The sequence below is a fragment of the Lepeophtheirus salmonis genome, chromosome 7 (genome assembly GCF_016086655.4).
Source record: "Lepeophtheirus salmonis chromosome 7, UVic_Lsal_1.4, whole genome shotgun sequence".
NCBI lineage: Eukaryota > Metazoa > Arthropoda > Copepoda > Siphonostomatoida > Caligidae > Lepeophtheirus > Lepeophtheirus salmonis.
In genome coordinates, this window is record NC_052137.2 from 37,832,885 (window position 1) to 37,859,262 (window position 26,378).

At 30.3% G+C, this 26,378-nt stretch overlaps 1 protein-coding gene across 2 annotated transcripts in view; it reads right to left on the minus strand.

Annotated features, from left to right (window-relative positions):
• Positions 1–26,378, minus strand: part of LOC121121674 (uncharacterized) — a 36,311-nt gene that overhangs the window by 442 nt on the left and 9,491 nt on the right. For both annotated transcript variants that reach the window (XM_040716638.2, XM_071890083.1), the window contains exons 2-7: positions 4,604–4,755; positions 1,806–1,881; positions 1,314–1,645; positions 799–897; positions 170–459; positions 2–107 (exon numbers count right to left, since the gene is read on the minus strand). In XM_040716638.2, the coding sequence (XP_040572572.1) occupies positions 2–107; positions 170–459; positions 799–897; positions 1,314–1,645; positions 1,806–1,881; positions 4,604–4,755 (1,055 nt within the window). The remainder of the gene's footprint in view (position 1; positions 108–169; positions 460–798; positions 898–1,313; positions 1,646–1,805; positions 1,882–4,603; positions 4,756–26,378) is intronic.

Consider the following 26,378-nt stretch of genomic DNA (forward strand, 5'->3'; position numbering starts at 1 on the left):
CTTGTAGCACCATATCCTTACAATCTGTGCATATATTGAGCAAGTGTCCTTCCAATCTCTCTCTTTCGAGCTCACGAGCTTCGACAGAGCTTATTCTTCGTCCATTACTTAACAAAAGAAATGAGAATGATAAATAATTGTCTAAAACAAATATGTATAAATTACTAACTTCTTAGGTAAAGTTGCGTATTTTTGACGAGGATTGGCAATAGAGGGACCAACGGTTTCTGAAATTGTAGAAATACCTTTACGTGAGCTTTCTGGGGATGAAGGAGCAGAGCCAACAGTTTTATTTATAAAGCATGGAGGAGTAATTTTTCGAGTTCCTGCATTCACAGTTGGTGGAAGGGAAACAAAACTATTGTTACAGGGACTGGGATATGATTCCCAGGATCCCTGAATCGAAGGACTCAAAGTAAAAACAGGCGTTGATTTGAAATGATCTGTTGGAATCCTAGTCTGAAAATTACATATATAAATTGAGTAAAAGGATGTTTCACATAAATGACTTATAGCCAGACTTGACATATTTGTAAGGGGAAAAAATGCGAGGAGAAAGAGAGAACGAGACATATAGCCTAGGGAAACTATTTAAATTCATAAATATTTATTTTATTATGCATTTTAAAACAATTTATACCAAAGATAGGCGAGAAAGCTTACTTTAGAGGGATAACTTACTAAACAATGGGCAAAGTTAAAGAAAGAGCACCCGTAACAACCGTTCTTCATTTTTAACTTCTAAACTTAGTGTTTTTTTTCCTTACAAAAATGTCAACTCTACTTATGGGAGTATACCTTGGAGTAGCAGTTAGCACAGACCATTTGTTTACACATATCACATTTCTGTCCGCGATAAAAGAGACCGAATTTGGTTTTTAAACAAACATAGCATACCTACAATAATATATACATTTAATATAAATGAAAACATAATTACAAAATATATCATCCAAATAATTTTTTTTAAGAAATAAATTAAAAATATAAATACATAATAAAAATAATCTACCATGAAATTAGTCTTAATTGAGAAAGAAGATAACAAAATGTGTATTTCAATTGCAAAAAGCTTTACATCATAGTTTTGAAGGTTGCTTTCATTTGACAACCTAAATTCCAAGTCTTCCGTGAAGTAAATATGCCTTTATTTTAAATACATTAACGAATCTATACACATATAAATAAGATTAAAATGTGAAGGATGTACTGGGGAATATTGGCAGAATATAATTATATAAATACAATTGATGAAATCTAGACTACCAAAAATCCGTTATTCTATAAAAACCAATTAATGAAACAATGCTCACTTTTCCACGTTGAACATTTGACCTAATATTGTTATCCATAGGCAAAGTTTCTAGTTCTGCTTTCGTTAAAACGGATCTAATGTGAGCTACTTCATCTAAGTGAAGTTCACAGGTACGAAGATTCCCACCATTCTCGTAGGAGGGAGATTCATTAGTATAGTAAGTATTCTCCTCATCATTAATGGAATTCTGTTGAGAGACAGTGGGGTTTGACGCATCGGAGGAAACAGTGGATGAATATGAGTTTTTACGACGATTTGGAGTCATGCAGAGTGAAATGGAATGACGACGTTCCAAAAATCGGGGAGAGAGTTCCAATAAGTCTTTAGCAACTAGTTCATAAAAAAAAAAAAGAAGGTAATGAGGATCTTAAGTTGCAATGAAACAAAAATATAAATATGTTAATTATTTTTATATTATAATACAGTAGATATAAATTGTTGTACAGCGAATGGGTATTTCAAGGTATTTCAATTCTATTAAATCACTTACCAGTTTTTTGCCATTTGTTAGATTTGACAGAGTCAGATGATTGTTCAGATTCATCATCCTCATCTTCGTCTTCTTCCTAGGAACGATTTAAGAAAGAAGAAAGATTAAACGATTTGCTCATTTAAAGAAAGAAAACATATTAGGTATATAATAAAAAATTATGAACTTGAAATGACCTCAAAAGAAATATAATATAATATAATTTTATAATATATAAAATAAGACTCGACTCGATACTCAACATCGAAGACAAGAAGAAACCTTCTCCCACTTTTTATAAGCGGGGTCGTAATCCTCGAGGGCGAGCGTGGGGCCCTGAATCAGGGCTAACCTTTGACCACAGCAAACTGCTTCAATCACTCAACCTTAATTAATTATTGAATTAGTAAGTGTACATATTTCAATGGATCACCCGGTAAAGTAGATCATCTTTTAGAAAAGTAAATATTAAGATTAATATAAACTAAAGTGCTACATGCAAGGCTCCATGTTAAATTTATTTCCCTATTTAAGTTTTTCAATCTTTTATGATCATCTCTTTGATTCATCTCCTGAATCAAATCATATATTCAGACTAATAAAATAAAATTCAAAATTATATAAGGGATAAAATTATATCATTTGGGAAAACCCGAAAGTTACAGGATTACAGGACCAAAGTTTGGAAAATATTATTTTTTTAAATTCCATTTATGGATAAATAATTTTTGATTCTTAAATTGAATTATAGTCAGAATAATCCCCCAAATCCATGATTAATATTTTGAAAGACTAAATAAATTGGAATAAATATTAATATACTTCATAAAAAGATTTGTTTAAGAATACTTTATTAACCTATTGACATCTCTAAATTAAAATAATCATAGTATAAATAAAGCATTAGTCCCCTCAATAAATCCTGAGCGGCTCCTGCTCTGTTATTAATTTTGTAGCGGTCATTTTTTCGCTCGTATAGACCATTTGGATTTGACAAATCTTTATGATTACAATATAATTCAACGTATTGCAAGTTCAAGAGTGCTGCACGATTTGACAACCATATACTATTTGCAATACCTTATATAATAATCCAAATGATTTCTTTAATTTAAATGGGTGTGGTAATAAATTATTACTTGTCTTATGGTGACCATTGGGCACAAACAGTTGGGGAACCAGTGTCTTAGGGGACATTTAGTTACGAGGTTTCCAGCACTATCATCCAGTTAACCCTGATAATAATTAGCTTGAACAAAGGTTTCTCAAGTTTTTGAGCTTGGGTTTGCGTGAGATTTTGAGATCTTATGTCAATTTTCTATACACAAATATAATAAAATTGTAGTTCAGTCGGGAAAATTCGCCTACAAAAAAATAAAGATTTCCATATCTCCAGACTGGAAGGAGCTGGCGGTGTCCCTGAGAGAACTGATATCTGAGTACTCTTAGAGTGGCCAGCTGCACTCGTCAACCGATACAGAAGAGAGTCACAAATACAGTATGGAAACCAGCTTATCTTGAGACATAACTACAACTTTCGGATGTTATGGTCGATTATTTCTTCTTTTTTGATGTTGTCAACTACTTCGTCACATCATCACTCGATGCATTTGATCTCTATGGTACTTTATCATATCTGCCATATGCAATTTCTAACCCCTCCCCCACCTTTCAGCGACCTTTGTGCAAATTCCCTAACGTTGGTTCTAAGTCAAATTGTACAACTGTAAATAACTTTTTTTTAGAATATTCTCAGTCCCCACCTCCTTTTTCTTAATATATTTGGTTGGTAAAAAGATGTGCCAAGACACTCTACAACAAATTTCATTATGAAAGGGGAATTAAAAAAAACACACACATATTTTAATTAACAAAAAAACACATTTTTTTTCATCCTTAGTTTATGTTATAATTCTAACTCCGAAAACATAAATCGCGATCGCTGTATACGAGGATAAGGCATGACGTGTGTTATGACCTGTATGGCATGTTTCACTCTTGCAAACTAGTTTAATATGAGAGAAGAGATTGTAACTTTATATTTAAATTAAGATTGAGGTCAAAATTGCAGAGTAATTTATAGTGATAGACGATTAACCGGAATCGGAAAATTAAGTGTTTTTCTGGAATCGGCATCCGGAAAATAATATTTAATTTCTGATTCTTCTATAATATTATTTATTTGTGGTATTTAACTATATATTAATTTTTGAAAAAAAAATAAAAATATATACATATATGAAATATATTTCGACCATGTCAATTTATGGCTTGAGTCTTATATTTTTTTTTAAATATTGTAATAAAATAATTAATGATAAAAAATGCTCAAAAACTGAGAAGAAACAATTTGAACACAAACTGAACGTGAACAAACGTTTTCTAAACACATGCAGCCGGTGCAGTGATTGTTACTTTAGGGGAATACGTTTTTTAAATGTAATACATGTTGTCTCATAGTCATGGCATTTTTTAACGAAGTATTATTTTGAATATTAGAGGATTGGCATTTAGAATTTTTACTAGAATCATATCGAAATCGGCATCAGGATTTTTTAAATCGTTCAATCACTAGTAATTTCAAATTAAGTGACTCAATTTCCTCCATGAACGATCTAATTGCATAATTATTTATCAATAAGACATAATATATACTTTTGAAAAGTATAGAAGATGTCTCACTTCTAATAATATATTCATATGCGGAAGATAAATGACTAAAGTAAGAACATTAAATAAGAAGGATAAAGGAGAGTGTTCAAGGCCATGCAAGTACGGGGCAGTACACACAATGGGTAATAAGATAGGCACATACATACCTCTTCGTCAAAATTCATGAGTTGTCCAATTAAAGATGGATCTGGTTTAATGATCATTCGGGTTTTCAAAGTAGAGTTCTCCTCTGAAACAGAGTTTTCATCGTCATCGGAAGTACCAATTCCATCATCGGCTTGATCATCTGACGTATCATCTAAAAAAATGATAAAAGAAAATCTTAAAATTTATGAACAAAACAATTCGCCAAATATATTAATAATTATTAGTGGCTCAAGGTTATAAATGACCCTAATATTAATAAAAACTTCCGCTTAATACGTTCATTTTTTTTTACAAGAAGGAAGCATTACTAAAAGGGATACATGAGGTTGGGTATACTTTTATACAATAGGTAGGTACTAAAAGCAGATCACACGTTCTAGGAAGAGAATATTTTGCAGTGAATAATTAAAACTGCTTGTAACAGCAGTATCATACAAATACCCACTGCAACATACTATGATAATACATATTTGCGTGCTTGAAATGTATTTCCTTATTAACTAATCATAAATGAGTTTAGCCCAACAAAAACAAGAATAAATATACATGAACAAAAATTATAATTCCTTTAAGAACTACTACATCAAATTATTATTTAATCTAAGCAAAGGATGAAATAACAAACTTCTACAAAGTAAAAGAAATATGTCCATTACAATCAACCCAACCAATCACTCGACTAATATTGGAGAGTTAATGGGTATATAGATCTAAAGTACAGTTGATTTTAATAATAGGCTTTATACACGAATGATATCATAGTCTAAAAGTTGTCAAAAAGTGGGTTGAACATAAAAATAACTATTGTCAGTAGTGCTGCGTCAGTTCTTATTTATTTAATGCAGTCAAGTCTAGTCTTAGGACTGGTCAACAAGAAATAAATTTAGTGACGTCATCAAGGACCGAACTGTAAAGTTTTAAGACTAATATGCAGGACTGGACTAGGCCGAGACTAACTGTAGAGGACTGCAGTCTTAAATAACGACCGACACAACACTAATTGTTAGTAGGTATAAAATAGGCAAGGAATACACTACTAATAAGGAATGCAAAGACATCTTTTACAACAGGACTTGAACCCTAAAAAGGAGCGTGTGTATTTTACAAGAACTACGGGGTGTACATTTTCTTATTAGTAGTCACTATTATAGTTTATTTATATATTACTTAATGATAAGTGTATATACCTATTCTATTCATTAATTATAGTCATTATCCATTCACTCTTCATAAACCACAATTTTGTTTGGATAAACATAATATTAATTTTCTTATCGTCAAATTCTTAGTTATTTAGTATTTAAAAAAAAAAAAAAATCTAATACTATTCGCTTATAATCAAGTTAACAATTTTATCTTAATACTAGAACGTACCTGTATCATATATTTAATTTCGAATTATTTTATTAATGCTTTAAATAACTCCATAATTTAGTATAACTCTTCGATAGACAACATAATAATTTCCTTCTTAAACCATAATGAAGGTACATACTAACACTAACTTGCTAATCTTCTTCCTAATTCCCATTTGTAATTTCGTATTCAATATACGTTCTCCCTTTCTTCGTCTTTTCAATGATTCGTTTTTTGGACTTTAATTTATTTTGATACATTTTCTAATCGACAACACATACCCTAAAAAACTTTGAGACACGGAGAATCGTTCTTGTTTTATGAAAAAAATCAACAACTTATTAGCGAAGAAACAAACTAGCCCTCCAGAGCTCAGGAATATGGGTTGAAGTACGTAACACAGTATTCTAAACAACTTTTATTTTATGTCTAAAGTCGGTATCTGTCTCCCTTTGTGAAATAATTAATATTGGTTTTTATTAGCGAACTGACATACAAGGACCTACTATAATATAATATGTTTAAGATCATGTTTAAAAACTTTCTAAGAATGTTTTTATGGATAAGTTTTCGTAAAGAAATAATAATCAAAAAATGAAAAAGAGCAATTCCAAGAAGTTAAGCATCAGGTAGAATACTTGTAGTATCCGTTTCATCGAAACTCTTGAATTAAATTACTATAAATATGATTATTACTTTTAAATATTTGTTGTATTTATCCAGAGTTTCACAGAATAAATATATTAATAGAATATTAATATATCATGTGTTGGTTATTTTCTCCAACGACTAATATCTTCATCTAAGAAAAGTATATTTGTATTTTCGGAATTTAGGTATCCGTTGTTATTAATAAAGCCTTCGCTTATTTTCTGATGATTTTTGAATTGTTATACTGTCATTTGGCCATCGTCCAATCTCTGATAATATAGTATTTCATTTAAAAAGATCCTTATGAATTTGCTGCAAATAGTGAATCAAGCACTGCCCAATATTTACATCAACGACACTGTTCAAGATGTTTAAGAGTCGTCTTTTAAGTATCAGGATATATAGCAAGGCCCATTATAAAAGTCACAAAATGTCAATGATGCTAAAAACTACTATCATTTGTTTATTAATCGAATGATGTACACAAGTTGATAGAGCTCAACCATTTAAAAGAAATATGTTGAAATATAAATAATAGAGGTATTGAAATACATAAGTTATTTTTGTGTTAGCCAGGTAACGCCGTGTTATGATACAAATCGAACAGGTGAAGTTAAGTAGTTAGTAACTATGTTATTTCAACTGTCGTAGTCACCATAAAAGACCGATAAGGACCCGTCCTAGAGGATTAAAAAATTGTATTAGGATCAGACTGATTGGACTACCGACTTTTTAGGTTTTTTTGGATGGATCCAACACTATTAATAGTTAATCCTCATAAAAATAAATAAAGTATTTTGTCTTTAGAATTGAGTAAGTCATCTTCATAGAAGAAATAAATTATAGGAAAAACTACACAATTTAAAGATGTATTGGGGAATCTCTGAACCCCACTCCCTCATGCTCAAATTTTACAGAAATTATTTTAATACCAATACACAACTTTTCCCAATATCCCGTTTTCAAAATCTAGTCAAAGTTGATCATACCCCCTTAAAACGACCCACCCTAATAAACACAGATATTTTTATAATTTATTTTGTTGTATGGATCGATTAGGGACGAAAAAAGTAAGGTAATGAGATAAAACAGTATAATCCATACAAATTTAATAATTAAGTTATTGTCTACACTATGTAAATACTAATTGAGGTGATAAAATATTGTTTTACATATTAAGCTAGAGCTATAATAAAACTGGGCGTTGGAAAGATACAGTTTTGATAAGACAGTTAAGGTTTAAGTCATTTTATTTGACATCTAAATACATAGTAGAGGTTCACCACTTTTCTTAAACTTAATAAGAAGGGTTTTATATTCTTATAAATTTTAGGCTCCCAAAAATGCTGACATCAACAAGACTGACATCACTTGGAAGCGCTCTATTAATGAAATTATTATAAATAATAATTTTGTGAAAAGTAAGAATCGAAAAATTAAAGTATTAAGTCGAGAGTTTTTATTCCTAAAGAACTTTCATAACAAATTACAGTATACAAACCAATGTCCTTGGTGAACAACTCCAAGGCATGACTACACCAATATTCACGAAGTGAAATAAAAACGCCTCCTTCTTATGAATAAAAAATATTTATAACAAAGTGTTTAGTCATGATACTTCAAGTCCATATAGTATATACATATATAATACCAAAGTGGATATTATAAGGTCATTTTGAGAACATCAATATAAATTTATCAATTTACGCTAGAAGAAAACGTAGTACATATAGACAGTATAAGTTATATAAACTGTTCAGACAACTGGTGATGTTAAATATTATAGTTGAACAGTACTTAAAAATTTAAAATCACAAAATCTATTAAATAAACTTTATTACGCCAAAAGTATTTCATTTCCTTATTACTAACAAAGACACTGCCCAGTTTGATCAAAAAGTATCCCACATACATATAAAATAAGTGTCGGAAATATTTATAATAACAAACTGGAGATTGTCCCAAAGATATGGAGGTACATTATTAGTGTTAACAAATAACCAAGTTGGTCACAAACTTTAAAGAAATTAATTTATATAAAAACAAGTTAATACATAATCAATTTAATTCTATGTATAAAATAATAGATGTTTGTTGAAAGAACACTAATTATAAGTAAATGTATGATCCATTGGCGATTGTACAAAATACAGTTTGCGAGGTAAGATTGTGGACTTTTTGAAAACGAACAAAGAGGGTCAACTTTTACAAGAATGAAAAGGAGTACACGATTGAGGGTTTACCGCATACCTCTTTATAGATATACCTTTCGTGGGAAGAGTGTGACCAAGATGAAGTTTATGCTTTAGCCATCTGAACTATTTTTTGCCACTACTAACCCAATTAGCCTTAGCCTGCTGCCTCATTCACTTGGCCGGACTTCTGATGATTACAGTGTTCACACCCTCCATGATCTCAATTTCCCCGCGTCTACCGCTGCCAGAGGACCTCTCAAGGCTCTGACCTGAAGTCATTATGCTTTCAATCTTGTAAACGAACTCAGGCAGCACCCTACGGCCCTCATGATCTCCCTGAGACTCACTTGGACGTGGAAAAAATCAGACACTCTTTGCCTTTTCGCCTCCAATCAGACAACAGTTGATTTTTGAAAGTTTTTATTTATTGTTCATTAACTAAAATTTTACTTGTTTGAAATAAAACTAGTATTTTAAAATATTCGCCCTCAAGTAATTTTGATTGATTTAAAACTAGGTTCACAATTTTACCTTTCACACATTGTGTATTTTAAAGGTCCACTTTTTTTTTTCTTCATCCCTTTAATGAGGAAAATGATCTTAGGAATTGCATATACATATATTTATTAAAGTAATTGGAACAACTTTTCAATTCTTTCCTCAGGAAGGAAATGTAAAGCAAGAACATGTTTTAAAAATAATAATGGTACTACTATTTCAAATATAACTGTAAATAACCTCTTTATATTATGGCTTTAAGGATACAACCTGAAGGGTCAAACATGACATCATAAAAAACCTTCAAATATATATTTTTAAGGATATAATATGTACGACATACATAAATACGATAAGAGGTTCAATGGAATTACATTTTGATATATAATTAAGGTTGGGAGTCTTAATGTGCCTACCAAGGAATGATAATAATTACGGAAATAAACAATGGACAAAGATATAAAAGCATAAAGGAATCCTAAAAATAATGCCTTAAATATCCAAAAAGAGTCTTAAAACAATTCCCTTTCTTTGCCATCTATAAACAATAGTTAAATTTAAATTGGAGGTTATAAACAAATTAAATCTGTACTTATTTAGTTGAATCCAATAGTAGTTCTATCATAAGTAGAACTAGGATTTAAATGCAATATTTTCGACATAACTTAGCTAAAAAGTTTGTAAAGGCTCCAAAGAAAACTGAAGCAAGGAGACGAATGAAAGTATTCTTCAAAAAAAAAGAAGAAGATTTAAATCCAAAACGTAATTCAAGGACTAGAAGGACTTGAGACGTTTCTTATTTCTTCCAAAGGGTAAATTCTTAAAATTAACCAACCCATATTCTCTTAATAATATCACTTTCAAATAATAATGAGTAATGAAATTAAAGGACTTTAGTTAACAGGAGACTCAATTTCGTCTTAATTAGTCGCTATCTAGTATTTCTTACCGGATAATCCTGGTAATTATTATTCAGGGAGTTGAATTATTTTTCCACAATAGCGCCCAACCACAGTCAACTTGTTTACAAACTAATACAAGTAACAACGCACACGCCCTATTACATCATTTGGATTGTGGATCCAATTCATTTGCCATTCTTTTAAAAATATATTTAAATTGAAAGCTGTTTACATTACCCATATTTTGTTTGTACAGGTTCATGCGAAAAAGTTAGGTTGGAATACCATTTAGGTCAGTCTCTTGGATGGTTTCAAATCAACTATATTCGTTTGAGTAGTTCGCTGATTAATAAAAGGAAAAGGCTATACAATTTATTCACATGTATTGTATAAAAAGTACCGTATATTTTATATTGGGGGCCTGGCTGGAGTGACTAGGGATGCCCCTGCATTACTAAAGTACGTACATTACGTGTACCAAATGCAAATGGTGAAGGGGTGGCTAAAAATGTTACAAACATGCATAGTGCATACATAGTTTGTACATGAGCCTTATCAGTGAAAAGTTGCTTGATATAGGAATCTTCAATATATATCATATCCTTTTTACAAGACTATCCACTCATTTATGAATTACAGAATTTTGCAATGGAACAGTTTCCAAATTTTTAATATACTTTCGATCTTAGTATGTTTTTCTGTGAGCATGGAAAACAATTTGATAATTTCAGACCATTTTAAATAAATGAATCTTTAGAATCAGGAAGTATTTTGAGGAAAGAGCTTAAGGTAAATCAAAAAATAAACACAGAGGAACTTAAAAGGTCCTACTTAAAAAAAATGGAAAAGTTGGACTTTACAATAGCTACTAATAACTGACAAAGAAGAATATAAAATTATCATTACTAAAAGGAAGAAACAAAGATTTTGTTTAAATATCCATCCAACTATTGTTATGGCGAGTTTCTTAAAATATGTGTATATTGAGAAAAAAAAATCTAGTCTTATGATTTTTTCTTTGATCATTTCGACAACAGAAATTACTGACATTCAAAAGAAATTCCATAATTAAATTTGTAAAAATAATTATATTTTTATTATATGAATATTAAATATAGCAATTCTAAGTACTAATTCGAAACATTTCTAAGTAAATACATAATTATTCCTATAGGAAGAAAATAGGGATGCTATATACTTATTATCTTGCCAAGATGGAGTAAAACACTGTTTAGAGAAGATGAAAGAATTATTTTTCCCCTTCTCAATAAACCTATTAGCAGCAGTTCGGGTCGTAATTGAAGAGTTTACATTTATAATAATTTTATTCATGGAAAACATGATTTTAAGTTAACAAGGAAATAATAATAATAGTAAAAAAAAGAGTATTCACTTTTCGGAAATAAGTACTTTCAAACATGTATAATTTAAGATATTTACATGGATATATTTATGGATAATTATTGCTATACAAATCATTTGAGGGAATATTTACCTCTAAATGTATTCAGTTCACATGTATCTACTCAAATAGCATACAATCACAATTCATCATTAAGGAGGAGTTCAAGAGGCCTAATGAATTTCTCATCAAATCTAATATTATGCTCCCAAGTCAAGTTCTACGTTCCGTATTTGTATTTGCTTTAGTAACTTTTCCTTATAGCACTTTATTTCTAATCCATTCTATGCTTCACTGCCCAAAGGTTTTTTTAAAAGAAATTTAAGTTATATCAACCACAAAATTCGTAGGGAAATAGCTTTAAGCCTTCTAATCAAACTTATATGGAGTATAAAAATATTTACAAGCAAGTCATTTTATAACAATTAAATTTACTTTGACAAAATAGGTAACATGTGTTTTCTTAGTGCATCCAAAGGAATAAATTGATTTACGTAGAGTTGTCTATAAATATAAAAAGCCGAAAAGTGAAAGAGTAACAATTTGTTATCCATAGCTGTTACCATTATTATTGAAAAGTGAACATCCAAGTATAAAGTACTCACTAGTACATATTCCCATGACATGGAGTAACAACACTGATAATTTGTTGGGAAGCTAAGGGTGTGCACATCTAAAACTGAACACTCCTTTAAATTTTACGCCATGCACATATTCGTGATTTAATTGAGTTGAAAAAGGTCTATACTTCGAGGCAAGGGCCTGGACTAGTTATTTTCAAAACTCCAGCAAAATCTAACTAACGACAGTGAAACAACAGCTGATAATATGGAGAGACGTCGAGTCTCAATTTTGGAACTTTCCGTACAGGGAAAAACTCCCACTGAAATTGCCAAGGTTCTGAACTACAGCTGCACCACCGTTTATAGTGTGGTAGCCAAAGGGACTCCTGAGGCAACCACAAGATCTAAGTCAAGGCCCAGAAGGTAACAATTAACTTCTAATAAATAATTACATTACCAAAACTCTAGACAAACCAAATATAAGATTAAACCATAATGTACATAATATGTTTAAGGACAGGTACTTGATAAGTAGGCTAGCTTTTGACAGTCCTGACTATACTTACGGATGAAAAGGTCACGACTCAGTTACAAGAGGATACATATTTTTTACAAACAAATGAGTAGAAATATAATCAACCCCATTAAATAGGTTTTAACATAGATGTTCATCAATAATCTAAGATTAATTGGTAATTATTAAAAATAAAGAAACTTCATCCGAATCACATTTATAACACTCATCATCAAAGCTTTATGGCGTGCAACACAAACCTATTTGTCGGCCAGTAGTTAAATCACTCCTATCCTATTAAAATACATAAAAGACAATATAATTGTAATATACAAAATTATTAATGAATAATTTAGTACTAACATATGTAAGAGTATGTGTCTAAGCTATTTGAAGTGTGAGAACGTAAGAAAACAAAAAAGTTAAATTGAAAAACCAATTATGGTTAAACAATCTCTATACCTACATCACAGCGTTGCCTCACTAACATAATAATTTACACTGGATTTTCCTGTCAGTTGTCGATTTTTCCACTTTTGTTACCCTAATCAGTGTTTTAAACGTTGATTTATTGTATTACAATTAGCTTTTGTTTAGCTCACTGTGCCCGATTCCCTCGTGGCATTACCTCGCTAACAAAAAATGCACACAGACGATCCCTTGTCTCAGTTGATAATTCATGGCTATTGCATAATTGATGCTTTTTGATAAATTTACGAAGTAATAAGTTATGAATACTTATGCTCGGTTTCCAAAAGGATAGAAATACAATTTCTAGTTGATCGCTTGTCGTTTATATATGTTTATATAGGGCATTTTATTATTTCTATGCAGAAATTTTGGCTATCATATAGAAATACTAACTTATAGTTACGTTTTTAATATTATAAAATATATATTATTAGTACATATATGTAATTCCTTTTAAAAATTGTGAACTAATAATAATGCAACAATAGGTGGGAGTAGTTAATGGCAGTTGGTATGATTGACTTATTTGGCTAACTACCAGCTGATTCCAGACATTTTTCTGTTTTTTTTTGGAGGATGCGTGATGTAATAAAAGTAATGACGTGCCCTAGTACTATTATTGAAGAATAATTCAATCGTTAGAAGGAATTGGCTTACTTTCAATTTTGAGTCTGTTTTTCTATTTCTTTTTGGATGAAGGGTTACGATATATAATTAATGAAACATGTATTATATACTTAAAAATCCATCTTTATATCATTTTTTTACCTCAAGCAAAAAAATCATAACATTATTTAAACCAAGGTCCTTTGGTTAAGAAATAAAAAAAAGTATCTGAAACTTTTAGCAACAGGGAGAGCCTTGGAACTTTAGTTTGAGGTAGAAAGTAAATATAAGAATCCAAGAACAATGTATAGACGGAAGTAAGAAACGCTTATAAAGTAAGATGACAAAAGAAAGAATGGTTTAAGTGTGAAAAAGGAAGGTTACTGACAAATAAAAGAATATTGGAAGCAAGCCTTCAAAAAAAACTACAATAGAAAAAAAAAAAAACAACTCAACTCTCAAATTACATAACAAAAACATATTTAAGTAAAAAATGATGGAACTCATTTAAATATCTATTTATCAATACTAACTTGGCTCAACTTTGGTTTTCTTTTACTGACTTTTTGTATGAATAATTTTGATAAAAACTAATCATTTAATGCAATCGAAATCGTGTTAACGTGCTCTGATTATTTTCTGAGAAATAGTGCGAAATAATCCCGGATTGTTTAATAAATAATCTGTTTACTTGAAAAATAGAAAAGCAAGATTTGCTTAATGGAAGGAATAAAAAAATGTGGGTAAGACTTAGCATATTAATGAAAAGACAACAAATATACTATTCAATTGACCTTGCAAAATTTAATAATCATTTTCAATTTATGAAAAACACTCCGGCAAAATACAATCTATAATTCAGAATGCAAAGTTTTCATGGAGTTTGTAACAAAGCCCATCTTTTTGAGTTTTATACTCCCAATTACAATAAACATTAGTTTTATACCAGTAAGAAAAAAAACTTTGTGAAAAGTTTTAAAACATTTAATAATTTTCTTTCCACTGCAATTCACACATTCTCTATAATGGTAAAGCTATAAAATTAAACACTTATTTACAAAAATTAAAAAAAATCCTACAACTGTACGAAACTTGTGCTAATAAAAATCTATTTTAAAAGTAAAATAATATAACATTTGCAACAGTTACTTCCGTGTGTAGAATATTAAATTAGAGCTATCAATGCCCTCTAATAGTGCCTATATATGTATTATAGTTTAGGGTAACAGTTTTATAAAGCGCACTTGAGATTTACTCAATAATCATGAACCTTTAGGATTCAAATGTAATTTATGTTACAAATAGAACATCATAATTAGTTAAAAATATAATTTCCATTCAAAATTTATAGTAATTGATTTATATTATTTGAATATAGATTGAAATATTGATGGATCACGGTACGCTCCAAAAAACTCTCTTCCGGTATATTTTTAATGAGTTATTCTTTTTGGCGAATAATATATAACTTACGTGCAAAATTATTAATTGATTTCATGAATTCTGTTAGTAAAGGCTTCCTTGTAATTTTTTATTCATAATTTATGCAACAAATTAGATAGATGATCACATAAATAAAAAAGTTAGGAAATGCGATTGAGCTCCAGTACAATTAAAAATATTGGATTCGAGTAATTTACGTGGTTCGGCGTCCAACTGTAGGCTCGTCATTGACATCTTCCCGGCCATCTTGGAAGAGTTTGTAAACATTTTTTATACTCAAAATTTTCACCGTATGGCATTGTCAACATTTCAAGTATTTTAGAGAAATTAATTTCATTTATTTACACAAAATTTGATGCAAATTCTTCGATCCATGTCTTTCAATAACAAAATATTGCCGAACAAGCAAGTACTTCTAACCATTATGCCTCTCACAAACAAACTAAACATATTACATTGGAGAAACATTAAATGTTTGTAGCGAGTGTACTAGTATTAAAAAAAAAAAGAATACCATATGTACCTTGCCACGCGAAATTTGAAAAGTCACTTTACTTTTTGAACTCACCTCATATATCCATATTCTTAAAGTTTCTACATGTATGTTGTGTGCAAGTTGCAACCAAAGAATGGGATGAATAATTTTAAATGAAGGATTTACAGTACTTGGTATGAGGATATTGCAATAATTGAATACTTCATTAATGATCGACATATTAGTAGTCTAATTTTTGATTATATTAATAAAAAATACTAAAATATAAGTATTATCTCACACACTAAAAGTTAAAATGCCCCCAGTTATATAAGTCGTAATAAATATTAACCAAGACATTTTAATAGATCAAAATGAAACGATTGTATCATCTAATAGTTGGATATTAGAATTATCAATGTTGTTATTAAATAATGCATTTTAGGTGAAAGAAATTGCATCTTGTACAATTTGCTAATACTAGTTGTAACTTGTACATACATTGCATTATGTACACAACATGTACATAATATAAAATTTTATTTTCTAGATAAATAAAAAAACTTACTATTTAAAAATAGTTATGCCTTGAATATATTATGTACAATAATAAAGAATTACTTATTTCGTCATCGTCTACCACTCAAAAAGAACCACCCCACACATAATTCAACTTTTTTCATATACTCAATTAAAATTAGCAGAAGGAAACGTTTAAAAGACTCATTCTGCCTCACTCAAAATACATTCATGAATTTATTCATAATAAAGTACAATAATATTTAATTATATTCAATATAAAGTCCTTAGTCATTTTTAAAGATAATAATTATTAAAAATTGTGAATTATCAATATGCCTAACTATAAATAAACTGTGGAACAAGCTCGTAACCATGTTATAGGTAATTGAAAAGATAATGATTATATCCCTTACAATGAATTCTTTTACAAGCAAACGTGTTGTACTTTTTGTATGTACAAATCCCCATGACTTGAATTTATATTGGAGGTCTAAGAACATATCTATTGCACTTTACTAAACACCTGTACGATAATTATATAATATATACTTCATTTGCTACATCCTATTTACTCAATTTCTCATTCAAAATTCATGATGATGATTCTCCACACTTATTTTTATTTTCAAGAACGTGACTTTCAACAGGTGATATACATGGAGGCTAATATATAATATACATACTTATATGATAAACATAGGAAGACAATATTTTATCCAGTGAGATCAAGCGAAATTACCTAGACATAAACCGAAACGGATTTCCACTTATATGAGTTTTCTTCAAAGAGTCGTGCATGATTTTTTTTTGTTTTTTTGAAGGGATCAACAAAGAGTAGCCGGGAAAAAAATAAAACATTGCTTAATTTTTGCAAAGAGAAATTCCTTTTCAAATGAAGGGCAGCGGCGTATGAAGGCACCGCCGGTATTGCTAAGTTACATGACCTATATTTAGAGGAATACCCACTCACAATAGAGTAAGAAGTATAAATAGGCGGTTGGAGCAGGCATACAATACATTACCAACGAAGAAGTATTTGTTCCTTAATAAAGAAGGTAAATTTCTCTTATCATCAACAATACCTACTAAACACGTGCAACAAAAAATTAGAATAAGACGCCTGTAAGCGCAAAATTATTTAATAGAAACTGCAGATAAGAATGCTATAGATATATCGATCAACTTTTCCTTGAAAAAGAAAATGGCATGGTAATATAATATAGTATTTAACCAATCATACATCCAAATTATTATTAATTGTGAATAATGAACATTTTCACAACACAGCATCAGTTTGAGTGTCTGCATCTTGGAGACTTACACAACAAAATGTTATAAGAATTAAAAAAAAAAGGTCCTTTATTATTGAAAAATGGCGGTTTCCTCTACTCCAATAATACATTATTCTCGTTGCGTTAATTGCTTATTATTAATAGGTTACCATAATTGAATTTAGGGCTGTCATGATTATACATTTTTCTGTGCGAATAATTGTTCCAGAAATTATTGTGATAGGCAATAATATTACCGTTTTGACACACTTTTCAATATATATAATGACAATGGCATAATAATTCAAGTATTTCCTTTCGAAGCTCAATAAATTTTTATTTTTAAAGAACACTGGAACTAGACATTTGGACGACATTTAACCACATATATCCATAATTAATTAACAAAACAACCAAAGACAATAAATTAAATGATTTTACCCCAAAATGCTCTTGAATAAAAACCAAATACTACCAAAAACAATAAATACAATTTTGAACACTAAATAAAAAAGAAGTAAACAAAATTATACTTCAATAAATAATAAGCATTGGGCTACGATATATAGGCAAAACTGCCAATTAGGACCTTTATCCAAAAAATTGCTACCTAACAACAAAAAACATGACTGAAAGAGGATGCCTCAACGGGTCATATGCAAATTTGTAGCTTTGTTAGTCTAGCAGATTCCGAGCAAGAAATATCAACAACAGATTCAAAAACTTCATTTGAATTTATCACATAATTAATCGATTTATTGCATATCGTTGCAGGCCTACCCATCTTTCAATATTCAAATCTATTATTACTAGTGATGCAACTAACGCGTTACTCTAATCAGTCCACTTTTAGGAGTAGCGAGTAATATATCGTGTTACTATTTCCAAAACAGTAGTGAGATTAAAGTTACCTACCAGTTCATGGTGAGTTACTATTTTTGTCATTTTCCTTTGACAGTATCCTCTCCCATTTAGATCGTCTAATGACATTTAGACAATTGACCATGAGAGGGGAGCAAAAGGCACCTGTTTCTTTCACATACGTCGCATACACAACACCACTCTACGGCACTCAGCATTATCTGTCATAGTGGTGATGATGGCTCCTTAACCGTGGCACACTACAATGTTTCAATTAATTGAAGCGCATTGCTCCCAAACACACAAAAAAATCATATTTTATTTTATGCACTGCATATATTTTTTTGTCCACTCACAATGTTCATGCAGTATGCGATTGCGGAAGCACTCAGCTTATAGGGAACATTAGCTACAATATACACATTTGCTTTTTCTTGCGTCTCGGAGTGACATGCAACAAATCGATTTCTATCTCAAAATTGGAGATAGAATAAGCGGAAAGTCGACATTTAATTATCCTAAGCTTTTAATAATAAACGATTAACGCGACGAGAAGAGTATATTAGGAGGAGAGGGATATCGACTTTTTCGAGATATTCGGACAATTAGCACTTTGTAGGATAATGAAAGTATATGAAAGGTCTCATTATGTGGAAGAAGTTGTGATTATCGGGTATTTAGAGGGGGTAGGGGACTCTGAGTCGATTTGTGGTTTGTCGATCGCGATTTGCATCTTATTATGTAAGACGCCGTATTTTGGCCTCCCAGTCCATCCCCCACCCCAAATTATCCATAAGAGAAAAACTCAGAGTTTCTCCAGTTATTTCCTTATTTCTACCAGGTTGCGATAATTGAATTTTAACTCTCCGCTTATGTAGTCTCCAATTTCAAGATTGAAATAATTAATTGGACGTATTATTTTGCCCAAATAAAGCATAAAAACAATATTTTTTCATATTTTAATCCCAATTAGAGAAAGCCCATTATAGAAAGATCACTTTCTTAAAAATGTCACTAAATGAAATATGGACACAATTTATTAAAAAAAGTCGGAAGAAGGCTTGTCGTTTCTAAAAAGATCATTCAAAAACTAACATAAAATATTCTTTTCTAAAAAAGCTTAATTATAATACTAAAATTTTTACTTAAAAGTTCATAAACAATATTTCATTTTGATCCAAAATGATTACAAAATATCTGAGGGTTAACAGGCAAATAAACCTTTATAAACAGATATATGATTGGAATACTTGGAGAAGAATACGGAATCCAAATCAGTTAATAGAAATACAAGGTTATACCATCATATACTTGGGCTTGCCAGAATTTTCCATCTGAAGTACCGTGCCGACTGCTGGGCAAAACAGACATACTTTGATGTCATAGAGTATAACAGCGATACTTTAACAGTAACAGTCAATGGAGGTGATATATAGCTACTCTTGGTAACAGTTATACTCTTTGACGTCACTATTAAAAGGCGTGGCGGAAGTCAAACATTAGTCGAAAAAGCGGTATGGTATAGCCTTGAATTTCTATTAATCTTGCTCAAAGGGATATTTGCTGTACAAATATTAGCTTGATTATATTCAAATACGGCGCTTTTTCTTTGATATCAAGTAGGAACATTGGCAATGTTTTTTGTTTTTTTTTAATTAAAAAAAAACAAAAATATTAGATGAATTAGTGCTAGACTTTCTTGTAAACTTATCAATAAGGTTCCATAACTAAGGAATTTTTTTCGGTTTATTATGTAATAAGTGACATCATTGATAGACAGTTAAGCAGGATATCGGTAATAGAGAGTCGAGAAGATTAACGTTCAAGTAATTAATCATTATAAGGAAAACAATAACATATAAAAAATGAAGAATAATTATTGATATAATGGAGACACCAAACACACATTAAAACTAATCTAACTTCGAAAAACACATCTTAAATTAGTAACATTTCAAACTAAAAATAAATAACTGTCAATACTTTACCACAACAAAAAATGAATGGAATGATAAAAAAAAAACAGTCACCAAATTTGTTAATGATTGACTATTTGAATATTCCACATTTGCAAAAAAATTACCTTGGTAAATACTAAACGAGTACATCAATTAGTTTATTTGATTCAATTTATATATGTATGTGAACACTGCAAATATCAAGTTCTTCCTACAACGCAGTAAAAAAAAATATATATGCAAACAAATAAACATAACTAATTAAAATTATTTATTGAAATACCTACATAATTGAAGACTTAACAGTTAAATGGATCATTGAAAATACATAGGTGTACTTAAGTGACATATAATATTAGACTGTCTCGATTTTGAGTTTACACAAATACTCTTTCTATTGATCACAATCAAAAACTGACTTCGGTAATGTCTAAGGTCTTTCAAACTGTTTTCATTGTATTAAAGGCCATTTCAATTTTGACAAAAAGGGACTTTTTTTCGAAGTTGGCCATTTTTATCCGTTTGTATCATGGATATAGAGAAGTCAGATAGTAAAATTAACTCCATTTGAAATTATAGTTGTCGAACAAAAATGAAAGAAGACAAAACAAGTCGTGAGTCAGTCCTTATTTACCCTACAACAATGAAATTATGCCACCTCTCCATATTTGACTAATCTATGCTAAATGGACGTAGCTCATGGATAACGCGCTCGGGAGAAGTTATTTTCTTGAATCAGTGCAACTCCATCTAACCAATTAAAGGAACATTAAAAAAAAAATCAATGTAAACAATTTAAATATATGCATTAATAAATAAACATTATACCAATAGCTACAATTAAATGTGAAAATTTAGTTATTATTTTATTTATGTCAACTAATTAAATTACTCGTATTCCCCAAAGTACATATACCCATCAATCTAATCTCTTTCTCTGAAGTGAGATATTGATTTAATCATCTTCTGATAAATTTTTTTATATCAAGATCACCTGAGATACAGAGTGTTCCATTTAAATCTGAACACTTTGAATTTTAAACTTCAACAAGATATAATTTAATAATTAAAGTTAGAATTTCAACAAAATCAATACTATAAATAGATGTGTATCAGAGCTTTCTTAATAATTAATGTAGCCATCCTTAGCGGCAATGGCAGTTTCCAGGGGGGAGGCCTGGCACCCACTGCGGATGTAGTCATCTGTTATATCGTCCAAGTGCATGCTGACAGTGGCTTTGAAGGCCTCGGTTTTCGGATGACTGACGCAGTAAGTCTTCCCCTCGACATGCACCCAAAAAGTGTAGTCGAGGGGGTTGGCATCAGGGTTGTAGAGGGGCCAAAAGTGTCTAAAAAGATATCAAAAGAGTCTTACAACGAATGAGATGGGTTTCATTCATAGCTGGTGTCAAAAATGGCCTCTTCACCCTGAAAAAGCTCTTTCCACCTACTTTGTTGATGGGTCTCAGGACCGTCTGGTGTAAAACCCCGATTTTCTTTATCTCATCCAGATCCAATTTGGCCTTTTTGACAGGTCCGTCCTTCCTCTTCAGTATTTCGGACTTGCTGACGGCTTAGACGATGGTCCTGGAGACGCCCAACTGCTTGAGTACACGAACAGAAATGAGTCAATCACGTTCAAGTTTCATATTCTTCACTTGTACGTAAGATAAAGAGCTCATAGATTGTCTTGCAACTATGTAATTGTTTATGCTTTAATATATCGAAATATGAATTAATTCCAATCACTCAACCTTTATTAATCATAGAACTAGTAAATGTTCAGTTTCAATAGACCACCCGGTATATGCAGCTTACTTGGAACCTTCTACACATTTCGAGCAGAAAGGAATTTAGTCTCTTTCTTACAACATATCGATAATTAAGGTTGTTAATCGTAAGCATTTTCGGTATGTAAAAGGAAAAAAACAAAAAATGATAACTAACATACTAACACTGACAATTTTAAGAATGTTTAAGATGACAGCAACTTATCTGTCATGACGTTTCATTAAATTAGCTGCGAGTAGCTGTGATAGGGTAGAAATAAATATAAGTCTCACTCTGTATCAAACAAGGACATAGGCAAAAATTACTCCAATGTCGGGTCTCAATTCTACTCTGTCTCCAACAGTGATAAAAATCCAGTATAGAATGGGCATGTTAAAAAAAAGAAACTGAAAATCAACATGGGAATCCCGACAATTTAAAAAAAAGGAGATAAATATTAATGATCATGACCCTTAATTAGATCAGCTACAATCAGGTGCGACAAGAAAGGAAGGAGAAAATGATATAAACAAGGATATTTGCTAGAATTACTCAAATGTCGATCCACAATTTTACTCTAAGTCCAACAAAGACTTACAATTATAACTCCGGAAGAAATCCTTAGGGCTAAGCTTCGTCTTCTATGAGCACACACAATTAGGTTTTGAATATATGTATTTAAAACTAGTTGCATTTCAGTGTCTTCAAACGTCTCAGCCATTTAAAAAAAGAACCTCTCTACATACTTTTCAGCAATTTATTTCGTTATTATTAATATATATTGGTGAATTGCATTTAATATATAAAGTTTTATTGCTTTATATATATTTCATTAATTAAAATCAAAACTTCTAGTAAATTCCAACACATCATTAGAGAAATATACATTTGTATATATTTTACAATGTATTTAAATTACATTCTAATCCCCTCGACTGACTCTCTTAATGTACACTGTATAGTAAGTAACCCATTAATGACGACTAGCGGAATGTTTATTGAGCGTAAGAAGGACAAATTCAATGCTTTTGGGGTTTTCTTTGTCATTCAATATAAACAGGTAATTGCTCAATTTAAAGTATTTTTTATGTCTCATTTTCTTTTTGAATAAATAAATTAATGTATATATTTTATAATTGAAATACTTTCAAATGCATTAGTCCTTCCCTAATTTTGCAATGTCATTCCAATACAAGATCACATTCATTTTACATGACTTATCTATTTATTGACAAATCCCTTGTCATGTTGGTATGTATTTTTAGGGATGTCAATCCTATATAATCTTTGGTATGTAAAAAAAAAAGAAACTTGAAAATTAATTAGATTAAAACAGTAGCACTCCTTGCTCACAGAGTGTTTTTACGTTACGTCACAATTTTGATGTCGCTCATTTTGTGTGCCTAAACAAACAGGTTATATAACAATGAAAACCCTTTTTTCATTAATATTAAGGGAAATAGTGAACTAGTGGATATCAAAACGGGCCCAACAAATAAAAGGACTTAAACCTTACTGTTTATCAAAACATTATCCCTCAATTGCCTAGTTTTATTATATATAAGACCTCAAAATGTATTAAAAATATGTTTTTTATTGTTAAACAATCTTATTTCCATATTGTAGTCAATAAAATGACCATTGCAATGGAAAGAATAATATATTTTTCTTTAACTGTCCGACATTTCTTGTCCCTACCCCTTAAAAATTATACGCATCAAACTATTTTAAGGGATTTTCAGTTACTTTATATTATTCAAATATCAGTGTTCATAATTGGCATCAAGTAGTATTTAATGTAGATGTTAAGTCTTTTTTTACTTCTTAAAGCCATTTGATGAAATTTCATGTAGATTTATAGGAAATTTGTTCATTTGATGTAGTAAAGATGCCCATTTTGAGCTTCCAAGATGGTGTTTCCTTCAATTATGATTTAATTATGACGTCGATGAAAATGAACTATACGTTTGAATTATTGAAATAGGGAGAAATAATTATTAATAAAAGTACTATTATCTATATTCCCAAATACTTTTGTATAAAATAAATGTATACTCAAGAAGATTTCAACAATTTTAATATCCCTAAATATAACTCTCCAACAATCCTCAGTTTTACTTTACATAATTCATGAGCACACGGTGTGGATACACTTTATAGTTCATTGCTATCTGCTCAACAATAAAAAAATAATGATAACAGCTCTAAAAAACCAACACTGCTGCTTTCAACAACCAAATTCGCACACTAAAAAATGCTTAGGATTGATAACCTTATGTATATTTGTACAGTCATTCCAATGTATGTATAGCAGGGTACATATAAGGAGGATAATGGAAGACCAACTTTTGAATACCAGAAATAACTAAGGAACATTATCCTTGACTCAATGTTATAGAGGGTAAACATCGTTCATTCAATTCATTACTTATTGTTACACAAAAATCAAATAACACTCAAGGATACATAACATTGCATTAAGTCGTTTTGACTATAAAGACATTTGTTAACTCCTTTAAGGATTAAATGAAGGGAGAACCTGGCGTGATGAGACCTTTTTTTCCCAGCTCTCTCTTTCTATAACATTTACACTATGCAACTTATATTCATTGAACAATGCCTACATACTTTTAAAAAAAAATGATAAATTGTATTAAAATATGAACAAAATTTCCATGTCCTCCTCTTTTGTGTTGAAATACTTATTCGTGACAAATTACATACATAATGCCAGGGATGTGGTCCTTACATTATTATTTCACCTGAGAAAATATGTGACTAAACTATCCATCCTGAGTGACACCAAATGAAATTAAACTTTTGTTACTATTATTGTTGTTTCAGTCTTTATTTATTAGGTCCAGTCTAGTCTTAGGATCCGTCTTTGGAACTTAAACTGATTTAAAAATGAAGAAATAAATTTAAGTGGCGTCATCAAGGACTATACTTTTTAAGTCTTAGGTGTAATACATGGGACTGAACTAGAAGAAACTGCAGTCTTTATTCATAAATAAGGATCATCGATACGATGTTAGTTAATACCATGGATGATGCATGGACTGACTTATAGTTCATTTCTTGATAATAATTAGGAAATTAAAATATAATAATCTATAATATATTATATTATGTAAAATGAATTGAAATTTAGATATTCAACATGTCAAAAATATTTCATATTATTACCATCAATCAATTATAATCATTTCACATTAATAGATAAAATTGACTCAGGTATATATATATATATAAAAGGGATTATTGTGGAGCGTTTTGTGTTCTCGACGACAATTCTGAAAACAATTATAGTCAAGTATGGTGGTTCTACAGTATGTTCATATAAACACACTCAAAGTATAAACCTTAAAAAATCAAACTTCTTCTTCCATTTGTGAAGATGAGATTTTATTAAGAGACGTGTATACTGTATATTAGAGTGAGTATTCATTTTAGGGACAAATAATGGGGGGAGGGGGGGCTTAATTTATGATTTTTAATACTATGATAGACTATTCCATAACAAATTTTAGGACGATTGAACGTATTTTGGAGGCTCTCAATATATTTAAACATATTTTTGTGGATTTTTCAAATATTTTTGCTATTTTTACACATTATAGTCTTAAATTTAACTACTGGAGAAACTTGAGAGGGTATTTTTAAATTATTTAAATCAAATGGTTCAAGTTTCGTTTCTATTGAAAAAAAAAATATATATGTATAGGTCCAAAAATCCAATTTAGTATTTTCTGTTACATATTGTATTATTTTCATCTCTATACATCAGAAGCAAATCAATACTATTTCAATTTTTTCTACCGTAATAACTATTATTAATAATCATTAACACTTAATAAATAGTTAATTACAATAAAAATAAGTAGGGCGGTGATCTGATCTTTACGATAGAGTGAATGTCATCACGCAAAATTAATCAATTATATGAGAAAATATAAACATTAAAAAAATGTTCATTGTGCGACCTCTATTTAACAACCAACACGACTTTTTTCAATGGGTTTTCTCCTAACTAATTATCCAAAATAATAACCAAAGCCAATTGAAAGCTGAATAAAATAAAATAATAATTATTATGTAATATAATCTCGTTTGGTGTCAATAACGGCCTCGACTCGACCTTAGAAACGGGAGCAAGTCTTGATGAGTGTCTCATTTGGCAGATTTCAGAATACGCCCCGGATCTTGGACACCATTTCGTATTTTTTCTTGCAAGCGGATATGTTGGTGTCTCGCTCAACTTCAAAAGAATTACATAGGGTTGAGGTCCGGTGAGCTTGGAGGCCAAACACTGGGCC